The sequence below is a fragment of the Cylas formicarius genome, unplaced genomic scaffold (genome assembly GCF_029955315.1).
Source record: "Cylas formicarius isolate icCylForm1 unplaced genomic scaffold, icCylForm1.1 PGA_scaffold_6__28_contigs__length_40554024, whole genome shotgun sequence".
Classification (NCBI taxonomy): domain Eukaryota; kingdom Metazoa; phylum Arthropoda; class Insecta; order Coleoptera; family Brentidae; genus Cylas; species Cylas formicarius.
In genome coordinates, this window is record NW_026844347.1 from 10,911,446 (window position 1) to 10,924,686 (window position 13,241).

General features: G+C 35.4%; 2 protein-coding genes across 5 annotated transcripts in view; both read right to left on the reverse strand.

Moving 5' to 3' along the window:
* The window catches only part of LOC132702983 (E3 ubiquitin-protein ligase HECW2), a 153,853-nt gene that overhangs the window by 106,547 nt on the left and 34,065 nt on the right, over positions 1–13,241 (reverse strand). The gene's annotated exons all lie outside the window — the stretch shown is intronic.
* On the reverse strand, positions 6,892–7,340 carry LOC132702987 (FUN14 domain-containing protein 1B-like). Its single transcript, XM_060671957.1, has one exon. The coding sequence runs from the start codon at positions 7,335–7,337 to the stop codon at positions 6,894–6,896; it is 444 nt and encodes a 147-aa protein (XP_060527940.1). The 5' UTR covers positions 7,338–7,340; the 3' UTR covers positions 6,892–6,893.

Here is a 13,241-nt window from a genome sequence, read left to right on the forward strand (position 1 = left end):
CCTCTCAAATAATATATAAGCAGATACAGAGTAAAATGCGAGTCAGTTTCAGTCAAGCTCTGAAGAGCCAAAAGGATGATTGGCGAAACGTCAGCAAGTTTTACTCAGCAAAATCCGACGCAGGAGGGATCCAGAAGTTTTGTAAAAAGTATAATCTCCTGTTTTTCTAAAATATTGTGCAGTTCGCTTTTTTTATTTCTTGCAATACGTCCGATACTATATGAGTTTAATCCAACATAATTCTGGACCTATATACAGTGCCTATTTAGTGGTTAATTGAAGAACCAGTGATATCATGGTGATGGCTTTGATTTATTTTGGTGCGATTTGTTAAAGCATATAATAGTTATTATCATTACTTACGGATAGGTGGGGCAGTTCTTATTTTATTCTAAATTGCTGGTTTCTCCCAACATTAACGAAACCCACTCTAATACGTATAGAAGAAATATTTTCGTTTCCGCAGATTAATCGGGCAGGTTAAGCGAAAAATAGCAACGTTTACGTCTTCCGTTTCAACTTAAGCGATTTATTTTTGCAAACGCGGGCATAAACAACTTTATTAACGAAATGAAAGAGAGGCGTTTTGTAAATGCACCTCGGACGGAAGCACTCCACGTATATCCCTTATTTCTAAACGGATACGCTCCGTACAACAATTATATAAATAAACACAGGAAACTATAAGAGAGCAAAGTGTAAATATTTAATAGACTGCCAGACGAAATTCGTTACGCCACGTGCAGAAAAAAAATTGACTTTGCACAAAAACGAAATTCGCAATTGCCCACTTTTTCTACGATACAGGGTCGGTTAAATGGGATAAAAGTACATTTAAATGCATAATCCAATGAATTTATATAAATTACGTTATCAGAGAGGGTATAGAAATATTCTTTGATGTTGACTTTGGAAATTTTACTATTTTTTCCTGGTGTTAATTTTGGACCACAACTAAAACATCTCCACTTTTTATGCCTTCTCACTGTTTTATACCGGGTGGTCTATAGAAAATGTACATTGGCCTTGCATACTGGAAAAGAACAACCAAAATTATAAAATACGTCAAGTCAGGGCGAATAAATTTTGCTCAAGTAAGCGTAGCAAAAACTTAATCCAAATTTTTTCCTATGGGAAGAAGAGTTCAAGTAGCACCTCTTTAAAAAAGTCTCTCAATTACCTGCAGCTTATTTTATAAAAATCAATGGACTCGTTTAGAAATTTATGGAGTTTTGCGGTTTGACGAAAAAAAAATGAAAAATTATTTTTATTATAGTATTGCCTAAAGTGAAGTAAAGTTTTTGCTGATGTGCAGATTCTTAACACTTTAGAGCACTTTCACCACACTTAAGTCCTTCAATTTTTTTTATGGTGTTTACAGGACCCCAAGATCTGCGTGGACGTGGAAATTCATCAAATTTTTGAAACTTGTTTTCCTTTGAAAACTGTAACCTGTTATGGTCAAAAGGACTAATTTAATAATGAGGTGAGAATATCAAGTCAGAATTTAATGAACACGTGCAATCTACAAAAATTGGGTCCATCTTTAAAAATTGTATAAAATCAACACAAACACAATTAATTTGTCCACGAAGCAAAAAAAAAAAAAAGGTTTTTATCAAAATAAAGCAAATACACATAATTCTACGATGACTGCTTGGAATATTGGCAATCAAGTGTCGAATAAGAATCGAGATTGATTTTTCAAAGAAACTTCCATAGGCTACTGTAATACTATTTACAAATCTTCAGCATTCCTTCTTAGGAGTTTAAATGAAAGCGCATTCTGCTCTGTGGCCGTTTATATACCGTTTGAGGAGGGCGGAGCTAAAACAGATTGTTTCCTTGTTTAGAGATTTCTATTGATTCCTCGAATTTTTCTTTGGTTGAAGAATTGATTACATACAAGATTTTTAGCTTTATCGAATAAGATTTGGTGTCCTGTTTCTCCAATGTATTCATTGCCGCATATGCATTTAAGCGGCAGTGTGGAGGTTCTTTTGGGCCTTTTGGAAGGTGAAGCGTATTTTGTGGTGGAACGCTTAATAGCTCTTATATGGAAAGATGTTTTACTTCTGCGACCAGTGACTCGAGTTGAGAGAGTTTGAGGCTCTATAAATACGAGATTTGATAACCGATGATTGTTGAGCCGGATGGTTATATGACAATGGTATCCGTCTAAATGACCCTATGTTATTTTTGATTTTCTATTAATAAGAATGTCCTAAAATAATAGATTATTATTAGTTTCTAATTCAATAGTAAAACATACGTTAGGGTGTATAGGAGGGATTCTTGTCCATGAGCTCAAATAACCAAAATATCATCAATATAACGTTTCCATAATTTTGGTTTTATATGGAAAGTGTGAAGGTTTTCTTCTTAAAACCTTCCATAACTATGTTAGCGATATCTTTTATATGGCCGCCAAAAGTCACGTAAGCTGAGTCAGGACGGACGAGCGGCATACCGGTCCAGCTACCGCAAGAATGAACGGCAGTACGACATAGACCGAAGAACCGAAAGGCAATGTTGTAATAGGTGGTCAAATGAACAGTGCTTTGGTTTTTGGGGAGAGTTTTATTCAGGGTTGAAACCCTTACGCCACCCCTTAAGTTAACATCGGAAGTGGGATAGTTCCTGTCCAGTGTTGCAAAAGCAATTGAATCTTACAATAGATTCGAACGGAGATAATGTATCACCTAGTGTCTATTCCTGAACTTTCGAAAAGGACAGTGCAGTGGCAAGAAACTTTAATTAATTTAATCGCTGCCCAACAACAACAATCCCGTAGCAGTTGGACCAAGTACGCAAGCGTCAACATCGACACTTAAATTAACCAGCTACGATCTAGACAATAACGCTTACGCAATCCGTGAGTGGTTAGAAGACGCTACGAAATTAAAAGACGAATTAAACGTCGGCGATAATTTAATGATCGCTAGGGCAAGCGAGGCTGTGAAAAATTGAGGTTATCGATACTGTTGCGAATGGCGGCCGATCCGCCGAACATGGGAAAATTTTTGTGCTGATCTCATGACTGTGGTTTCTGATAAAGAAACACCCGGGGCATTTAAAGCTGTCAGAAACTTCGTAGTACATACAGGTTTTATGAAAAATTGTCCTGGGACAAGGTTTTAAGTATGGTTGAATATGGTTTAGATCGCGCAGAAGTACGTACCTCGCTCCATTTACAACTACCGCAATCCGATAGTGGAGTTTTGACATTACTAAGCGAATATGATGCAAGACGAAGTGTAAAACGTGTTTTGGAAATCGATGATATGCCTAAAAGAAAATTCCGTTTCAGGGAAAAACGAGAGGTAAGCCATAAAAAATCCAAAAAGACTTTAAAAGGATCATGTTTTAATTGTGGCCGCCAAGGACACCATCGTGATACTTGTCGCAATAAACACGATTCACTAAACGTAATTCGAGAAAAGGCTCCAGGTTCACCCAAGTTCCAACTTGCAACCATAAAGTAAGAAAATTGGCCACGGTGAAAGTGATTGTTGGTATAAGAATGGGAAACCCAAAAAGACATTTTTATTTAAAAAAAATGACGCCATTGGAACGCAACACCAACATCGACGTTATTGTGCAAAAATAGTGCTCTCTCTTTTTCTTATTTGATTGATAGTGGTGCCGATGAATCTATTATAAAGCATTCTGTAGCTTAAATGTTAAATAAGATAATCAAAACAGTCGATAAGGTCCGTGCTTTCTCGGGATTTGGGACCCAAATTGTTTATGCTATCGGTGTTTGTAATTTAATCACTGTTATGCCGACGTTGAGTTTGGATATTACTTATCCGGTCGTACCAAATACTGTTATACCAGGGAACATTGACCTAATTATTGGATGGGATGTCATCAGTCGACCTTGTTTACGAATCGAAAAAAAAACAATTTTGAACTCGAATTGCACCATAACCTGCTCAATATTTCGAACGTAATGACTTTAAAAATTGTGGAAAAGATTGTGATTAATCAACCTGACTTAAAAGAGGACTTGAAATTACGAATAGCAAGTCTTTTATTGTTTTACAAAAATAAAACTCCCGACCAGATTATGACTGGTGAAATGACAATAAACTTAAAGGACACTAATCCAGTAGCGTATCGACCTCGTAGGTTGGCATATCAAGAAAGACTTCAAGTTAAGACAATCGTTAATGACCTTTTAGGTGCGGGTATAATTCGTGAAAGTCGCTCAGAATATGCAAGCCCGATAGTTCTAGTATCAAAAAAAGAATGGTGATGTTCGAATGTGCGTGGACCTACGTGATGCCAATAAGAGAATCGTCAGAGAAAGATACCCGCTGCCGCATATTCAAGATCAGATCAATGCACTCTGCCATGCAAAATTCTTCACTACACTAGATATGAAATCCGGCTTCTATCAAACGCAAATTGAAGAAGAATCCAAACACATCACAGTTGATACATTAGAATAAAAACTGGCGCGTTGAGGAGGCAATACAAAACCTGGACAATGTTGTTTATGCGCTCGTTATCCACTAATGCATTTGCTTTGAACTATGAATGAACTATGAAAACAACTTTGACTGCGGAGAAAAAAATGGGATGTCGTACTTCCTGTCATAGAAGAAATCCCAGGCTGCTGGCCAATCAGCAGGTCCTATTGGACGCGTGACCGAGCGATAACTTTGTTGATCCAGACAAAGCCGTCGCAGAGACTGTGGCTGTGGAAGATTCTCAGCTAGCCGGAGGCGGAAAATTGAAACCGAAACACAGAGGATCATTTACTGTTCGTGCAGTACCACCTAATGACCGATATGCGTTACAAAAATGGGGAGGGCGGACTACTGTAGCTGCTCATGAACAAGTGCGTGCATGTCCGTCTACGAATTCGCAAAAAGTCGGTAACGTACGATTATTTACTTTTTGATTGCGTATTTAAAGTAAAAAAAAAAGTGAGATTAATAATGGCAATCCCATTATTAAAAAAAAAGTGAGGTTAATAATGGCAATACTTAAGTTAACAACTATATTCGCAATGACTGATGATACTGGAAAAAACAGCCCAGCTGTTCCTGACCTTTGTTCATAAATTCTCGGAATCTCAGATTCTCGGATTTTAATATATCTGAAATAATGTTCAGAGTTTCATAAATAAGGACGGTTTTTAATTGTTCAATGTAGAAATTAAGTACGAAACAATAAGTTTTCCTTGAAAACGAGACAATATATAAAAACGTGCACAGAACAGTAAAAATAATACAGGTAATATCCATCTACAAAGAGGGAGAGGAGATTTACTGGATAGTCATAGTCATGCTGCTACTATCAAATTAACACTTTTGGTTTGGTTTCCGCGCAAGGCGTTCTATGTCGGATAAAATTCCTTTGTTTTATCGGAAAATTATCAACCCCAGCGAAGCCTTCGATTGCGTAGACCATAATATATGGATGACTTTGGTTCCTACTGAATAAGGGACAGCATATTTTTGCGCACCCTCTTATTTCAATAATAGAGAAGAATATGTTGAAATGCCAGGTACAACCGATCCAAACAACAACAAAATTACGTCAAAGGGACTTAATGTAAAGATAGGAGTGACTCAGGGTTCTGTCCTCGGGTCGTTTTTCTTTATGATCTACATAAACAGTATTTTTGAATGTCTTGACCATGATTATGTGGCTGTATAAAAGATGATAAACAACTGGAAGCAAAAATAAATACAAATCTCGATAATACATCTAAAGCAAATTATATCCGGTTCCATAATCCCCAGCATAGAAACGAACTTTCTCTAACTATAAGAGTTGCTGAGGAAGGAAGAAGGGTGAAATCTAATCTTCGTGTATGCTTTTACAAATTTAAGAAAAATATTAACAAAAAACTAACTTATTAATATGTATCTTGCTAAAATGGCATCTATTCTGAGGTGCGGGGTGCTTGGCCTGAAACAAAAATGAGGGATGTAAGAGCGGACCATTGTGGGCCAGCATTTTTATTTTCGAACTTAATATTCAACAAACAAACACCGATTTACATGAAATGGTGAAACAAGTAGCCTCAATGTCCGCTAATGGTCTAGATTGTGGCCTCAATGGGAATAAAAAAAATTAGTCTGCTGCCTATAGAGATAAAGAACCAAGGGACGCTTAAGAATGTTAAAATGAAACTGAATCAATTTTGAATAAATGACTGTTTTTTTTTATAATATTACTGAATTTTCTAATAAAATGTTTCTAAATAAAGTGTTCACTTGTAGCGACTTGGACCTTGGTCTTCGGTTGAGATTTGTGGGTTGCTATATTTGATCAGTGCTTCTGTACGGTGTTGAAGGCTTGACACTAAGAGTAAAAAACCATAAGCAAATTGGAAGAAGTTGAGATGTGGGTATACCGTAGAATTCCAGCCAGAACGAGAAACGAATGATGTTCTCAGGCGTGTTAACAAAGATCGCGAACTCTTTAATATTGTAAAAAAAAGAAAGACTGCACACCTGGGTCACATAATGCGCAATCATAAATATCAATTTCTGCAACTGATTATTGAGGGCAAAATCGAGGGTAGAAGAGGACTAGGACCAAAGACAATGTCACGTAATGAGGAACGTAAAACAATGGACAAGCATACGCGACATTCAGACATTGATCCACACGGCCAGAGATATACAAGCAATGGAAAATGTGGTAGCAAACATCCATTAATGTATAACAAGATAAAAAAGAAGATATTTTTGGAAGCCAACTTTTTTGAGTAAAAAAAAGTAAAATTACCCTTTTTTTGTCAGTGTATATCATTATCATTCGGGGAAGAGCTTTAATTGCCCTTATCAGCGAAATGAAAAACGCCAAAGATCTGAACCGTAATCGATTATTATTATTATCTGTTTGCTTAGCTCTTTAAGTAGCGCACATTATTTTGTGGCCAATCCAATTAAAAATCCGCCCAAAAATGATACCGAGAACGGCACATTTGTTTTAAAAAATATTATCAACTTGCAGATTAAAGGTACAACGCTCTCCGATGCTCCGGTATCCATCTCGTTCGAATCGTTTACTCGTTGCTCGTTCTCGTATATTTTATCCCAATTTATGTTTATGTAGTTAGCGTCGTAGCCCAACTGAATTAGCAATAAAGCCCCACCGGCCGCTAGCAGCGCAACTCTACCGATCTTCATAGTCAATAGTCCCACCATCCATCCCGAAGAAACTCCTACAATTCTTTGGCTGGACAAGCAGTACTTTACGATTCTTCTGCCGATTTCGAACGCCACTTCGGTCTCTGATATGTCATTTTCCGACACGTGTTCTATCCTCTTACGGTTATTCAAATTGTGAAGATTTCTTATCGATGACATGAGTTTGATACGGGAAACAGCGCGATGTCACCGAAATTTTGTTTGTTCTGCTGGTACTTTTTTGGTTAGGTTTTTGATAGATCTGTAGGAATTAAATAAAGTAGTCGAAATACAATTTTGGCGATTACGTTATAGTGTAAGCATTTCCCATTTTACACTTATAAGTTAGCCCAGGAATTTAGGTGTATGTACGTAAAGTGCTTGACATGTGAATTGGTCAAAACACCGTTCAATTACACAAAAAATTTTTGATAGTTACCCATGGAGTCGCCCTAAAAAAGAGTCTATAGTCCAGGTCATGCTGAGAATACAATTCACTACAAGTATCGATTCCTCAAATTAAATACTTCTTATGTATTCGATAAATTCAAATTAGGTTAAATTTTAGTTTAACTATTGACAAACGCTTCTCTCATACACATAAGCACAAAAATAACAATTAATGACTTGGAAATTAATTTATTAACAAAGTGAGAGATGAAATTATTTTCAAAGTGTTTTTTAATGTTATTTTCCAAATATGACAACCTGTATATTATTTATGATCAGATGCAGCATAAATCTGCATTTGAATATATTTTTCTATTCCCTACACCAACAGTTTCCTTGTTGCCCTGTAATTTCTAATTTTGCTTTAAGAAATAACATGAACATCGCAAACGGTAAAATTAATAACCATATGACATCAAAACACAAAAATTGAATTTAGAACGCAATAATTAATGACAGACATAAAACAACTAGGAAACACAAGAAACAAAAAATACAAAATGAAACTAAATGAAGTGATGACATGGTTGCTTCTATATACCTTTCTTTCAAAAATTTAATACACTCTAGTATTTTACTCTAGTAAAGGTATCGTCAACAGAACTCAATAATTCCTGTCTAGTTCTTTAGTTTGTACAGAGTACACTGTCGGGTGATCTGGATGGCCAGTTCCAGGGTTTCTTAACTTCTTTGAAGTAAATAAAACCAAAAACATATGAAGTAACTAGAAAGAACTTTGGAATTTAATTGATAGAAAATACTAAATAGCACGAAAACTGCTGAAAACAGATATAGGTAAAGGCACATCTAATCTAAACGAAGTCTGGTATCTTCGAAAATTATGGAAGTGCCTGATTAATTTTAAACACTTTGTAAGCGATAAAAAAACAATTTGGATTAAGTATAGGAAAACGGAGTGTTCTATTTAAAATAAGGAAGTTAAGTGTCTTCGACAAAATAAACTCTTATGGAGATATAAGCGAATCCCTCAGTAGTGCACTGGATTTTTATAGATAACAACAAGCGAATACAAAATGCAGTAAATAAAATCCGGGCCGACAGATCGCCAGCGCGTTACGTTTCCTTTTTATATCCCAAAGATTTAAAACATAAAACGGAAATTAACATCGAAATATAATTAAGTAATCGTTAATCTGCGCCATATTTCTAGCTAATTGACGCGATGGTCATATTAAACAGACATTTTCTGTCTATACCGAGAATAGCGACACTGTATCTCATCATGCCAAACGTGTCATAAATTACAATACTGGGATTTAACGTCGTACGGACCACTTGCGTTGGTTAATATTTATCTTACATCCGTTTTTTTCGTATGCTGCGTGAGACATCCTAAGAAGCCTTTTTTCATTGTAAAACCCTAAACGCTAAATCTGCTAAAATTTGACCCCGCCTTTTATAGTTGCTGCAATTTGTTGCATAGATATCGTTTGACATATAGCAATAAAGTTTGCAGGTAATTGAAAATCTTGTGTGTTGCTGTGGTGGAAGGCTCTTGCAATTAAATCACTTGCTACTCCGATAGTCAAATAATTTTTCTAATTGTATTTTCTAAATTAGAAACGAAATTGGCACCCTAACAACTTTGACATTTAATATGCTGGTGACACAAAAGTTACAAGAAAAAAAATGGCACCGACCGCTAAAAATTCCGTGCAAACATTACTAATGAAAAAATACCTTAACCCCATTCAGCGAAAGTTCGTAAAATGCAACAATTTTAACTTATCTTTACATAAATTTAAAATTAATTTTTATAACTTAAATGTAAAATACGTCCAAATACTTACAACCAAGCAAAAGTTTTCAGTTAGCAACAAAAAATATTACAAAAACTACCTAATAAGAAAGCCAAAACCAGTTATTGTCTCTGTTTTCGAGGAATATCAGTAAGTTTCTGTTTTATCGATTTCTCACCAAAAAAAATACATCCTTGAAGTTTTTAAGGTTTCAACTTGACTATCTATAACGGTGTCTCAAAAACGGCAAGCTACCCTGTATCTGAGAGCTTCAGTTAGGACAAAGTTAACAAAATCACGTTTTCTTTGATTTTTTCTATTGAATCGGTGGGAAACAATTTTGATGGAATACCTTGTTGTTATTGGTCGAATTCCAGTCATATGGTTTATTTAGTTAAACTTATAAACAGTGTGTCTTAAATTATAGAAAAGTTACTATTTTTATGCCCTTTGAAGATTATTAAGCAATGTTGTCAATTGCAGGCTGGTTTCTGAGACACAGAGTGATCTGCAAGCTCTTGAAACATAGTTTAAATATGAAAGTTTTTTAATGTTTTTGCCCTCTATGACATGGTCTCTTTAAATGTTATTTCTGACGTTTCCCGTTAACTATTCATTTTTTTAAACGGACCTGGATTTTTTATTTCATATTGATACGCAATTTGCTTCACAGTCATGTACCGAACAAATAGGATTCCTTACGTCTCTCTCAGGAAATTTCATTATCGGAAAATTTAAAAAAATAATTTTCTTAGTTCTATTATTATTATTATATTACTATACTTCATCCTTTACTGTATATTAAATAGGCCCCTTTTTTTGTTAGTAGTTAGTAGATTTTAGAGTTGTTGTTTAATAATAGCATATTATGCAACAAGCGTGGTAAACAGCATTTGGGTCACGAGTGACTTAAAAACTAACCAAAGGTGTGTGTACTATACTTTTTCTACGACCGTTAGTTTTTGGGTGCATTTCTGCAAAACAACACAACAACACTCACTGACATAACCGTCAGAATTGACAAACTTTAAAATTTCTAGTCTAATTAACGACAAATATTTTAATATGGACTCACTATACCAAAATTTCCCAGTGATGGATTTTCCGAAAAGAAACCGCAGGAAATCCCGTTCGTGTGGTACATAGTTGCATAGCAAATTACATTTTTTCTCGATATATGAATTTATCAATGAATATCCACATCAGTATTTAAAAAAAAATTGACAGTGATGGCCAGAACAGACGCCGTCAGAAATGACATTTAAAGATAGATGTTGCAAAGCGCAAAAATTATGAAACTTTCCAATTTTTTCAAGTTTTTCACAAATCGAAAAAATAAAAATTTTGACCTTTGAAGCAGTATTTAGCAAAAAGTCTGTACTTCAAAATATGAAGTGTGCTATATTCCAAAAATATACGGAGTGTTCAGCAGAAAAGTTACGATTTTATAAAAATGCACATTTAGAAAAAACGGCCTATAAGTCTGAAAAGGTAAGGCACATCCAGAAAACTACAGCTTTTTATATAATACTCAAATCTCGAAAATATACAATAGTTTTTTACAACATATTTCATTATTTATTCTAGACCTTAAGCTCACACGCCGCGAAATGATCCGCTGCCGAAAACATGTTCCATTTCATCATCCGGTCAAGCTGATTTACACATTTCCAGAAATAAAATCTCCGAGTTGCTTAAACACCGGCAGATAATTTTTACATTTCACATTTTTACCTTCAGAAAATTTTGAAAGCAGTTCCCTATACACTTTTTTTTGAGATACGGGGTAGGTTAAATGAAATATAAGTTAAGAATTTAGACGCATAATGCCCTGAAGCTACAAAAATTAACAATGTTTTAGCACATTTATTTACAATTTTACAAAAGAAAAAGTTATACAAAAATTGTAGGGTTCAAAAGTAATCTATCTCGTTTTGAGCACGACTCATTTCGTCGAGATCTTTTGGACAATTTTTTTTTATCTGACGGGGCAACATTTTCAAGAGATAAAACTTTTAACTCTCACAACGAGCAATTCTGGAGTCACCAGAGTTATTCCAGAGTTAACGTGTGGATAGGTATCATATTAAAATGTCCTTTTATTTTGCCCATGCTAAGGCTCGCTTGGAGATATTACTCAGCGTAACTGAGCACTATGGGAAGGGTCTAAGAAACTGGTTAGATGAAAATTTTGAAATTTTGTTGGTCCAGTAAATTGGCCAGCTCAGTCGCATAACTTGAACTCACTAGACTACTAGGGTAGTATGTGTAATCCTATGTAACTAAGGTGAATTAATGTTATGCCATTCAATAAGAAATTGCTGATGCATTATTTTTCATAAAATAGTCTGCTAGTGCTATCCAATAAAAATTAACAAACCTATCAATCCGGTTTCAAGGCCTAATTTTCAATATTTGATCGGCATGCTAAAGAGCGTATTTTTAAAATCCATTTTCCTCAAAAAGTTTCATCCTAACGATATCAACGAAGTGTTCTTTTTCTCGTAATAGATCACACATTTTTCCGACATTATATGGAAAAAGTCTAAAAGTCAACCTGCAAAAAAGCTGTTGCAGTTTCTGTTACTCGAACCCCGCCAAATTTTACGCCTTGAAACTTACTAAAGCGCTAAAATTGCAAAACTTTTTATAAATCTACTTCGGAAATATTAATAAAAACAATTTTCAGTCCACTGCGTTTAGGGCATGTGGCTCGGTTAGGTGATATATGTTTAGACAAAAAATTTCGATTTATTTTGGACGTAGAATATACTGCAACAGTTGGCCCACTAATTTCGTGACACCATGTATAAAATAAATTACAATGTCGCAGAATATTTCCGTTCACTGGTCAGGCCAAAAAAACTCGGAAAAATGGTAAAACTAGCCACCACAAATGCGAACCTTTGGGAAACGAAATCCCTAGTCAAAAGTCATTTTGGGACGCCCCGTATAAAACGTCATATTCGAATTCGGTCAAACCTAAATTGGTCAACGGACGGTTAGATTTCGCCGATGTGTGAATGTCACTAAAACGATACCTACGTTAATTACTCGCAATAACCTTCGCATGTGAAAAAAGTTTCGGATATTTCAAGCGAGACTTCTGCAATAGCGACCATCAAAAATGTCACGAAATCCTCTAAAATTTATTGGGAAAATGGTAAAAATGTTTACGAAAAAACTTCCAAAAGGCTGTCGAGTCGACGCGAATAGCCTACATAAAATTAGTATCCGTTACAACAATGATACCGGCGAGTGCAGAGGTGTCGGTACGCGACATTCAACCTGTTGTTCTTATATCACGGTGAAAGACCCGAGACCGGCTTCCCACAATGTCTCCTACCTGATCTATGCCGGCACATATGGCGACGCTTTTACCAACTCGGAATTATGGAAGGCTAAAAAGAAGGAGAGAAATCGCAATGGGACGATATACTTGTAATTGAGCTTCTGAAAATTACCGCTAGGGGAGCAGTTATCTAAGGGAACTAACTATTTCTGTCTGGTTAGCGTAAATCTGAATAACCATTAAGAATAAATCATCTTTCATGAACTATTAATTAATTGTTGGATGACAAAAATCCATGGTGTATTCTATCAAACTTCAATATGGAGAATTTCAAAAGATTCTTAGCGATTCTGACGAACGCTGGTATGCTTCTGTAGATTTGAATATACAGTGAACGACTAAAATATTTTTGCTGTAAATAGAAAATATATAGAGTCAAGCGTGAAATTCAGCTTATGCTCCTCCAGGTAGGGATCGGGCAAATATAACAACACTGGTTCAAATATTTCATACAACCTGTACAAAAAACTATGTTCCCTTTAAAGAACTCACTTTCCCAGGTGCCTTCAAAATGGTTCACGT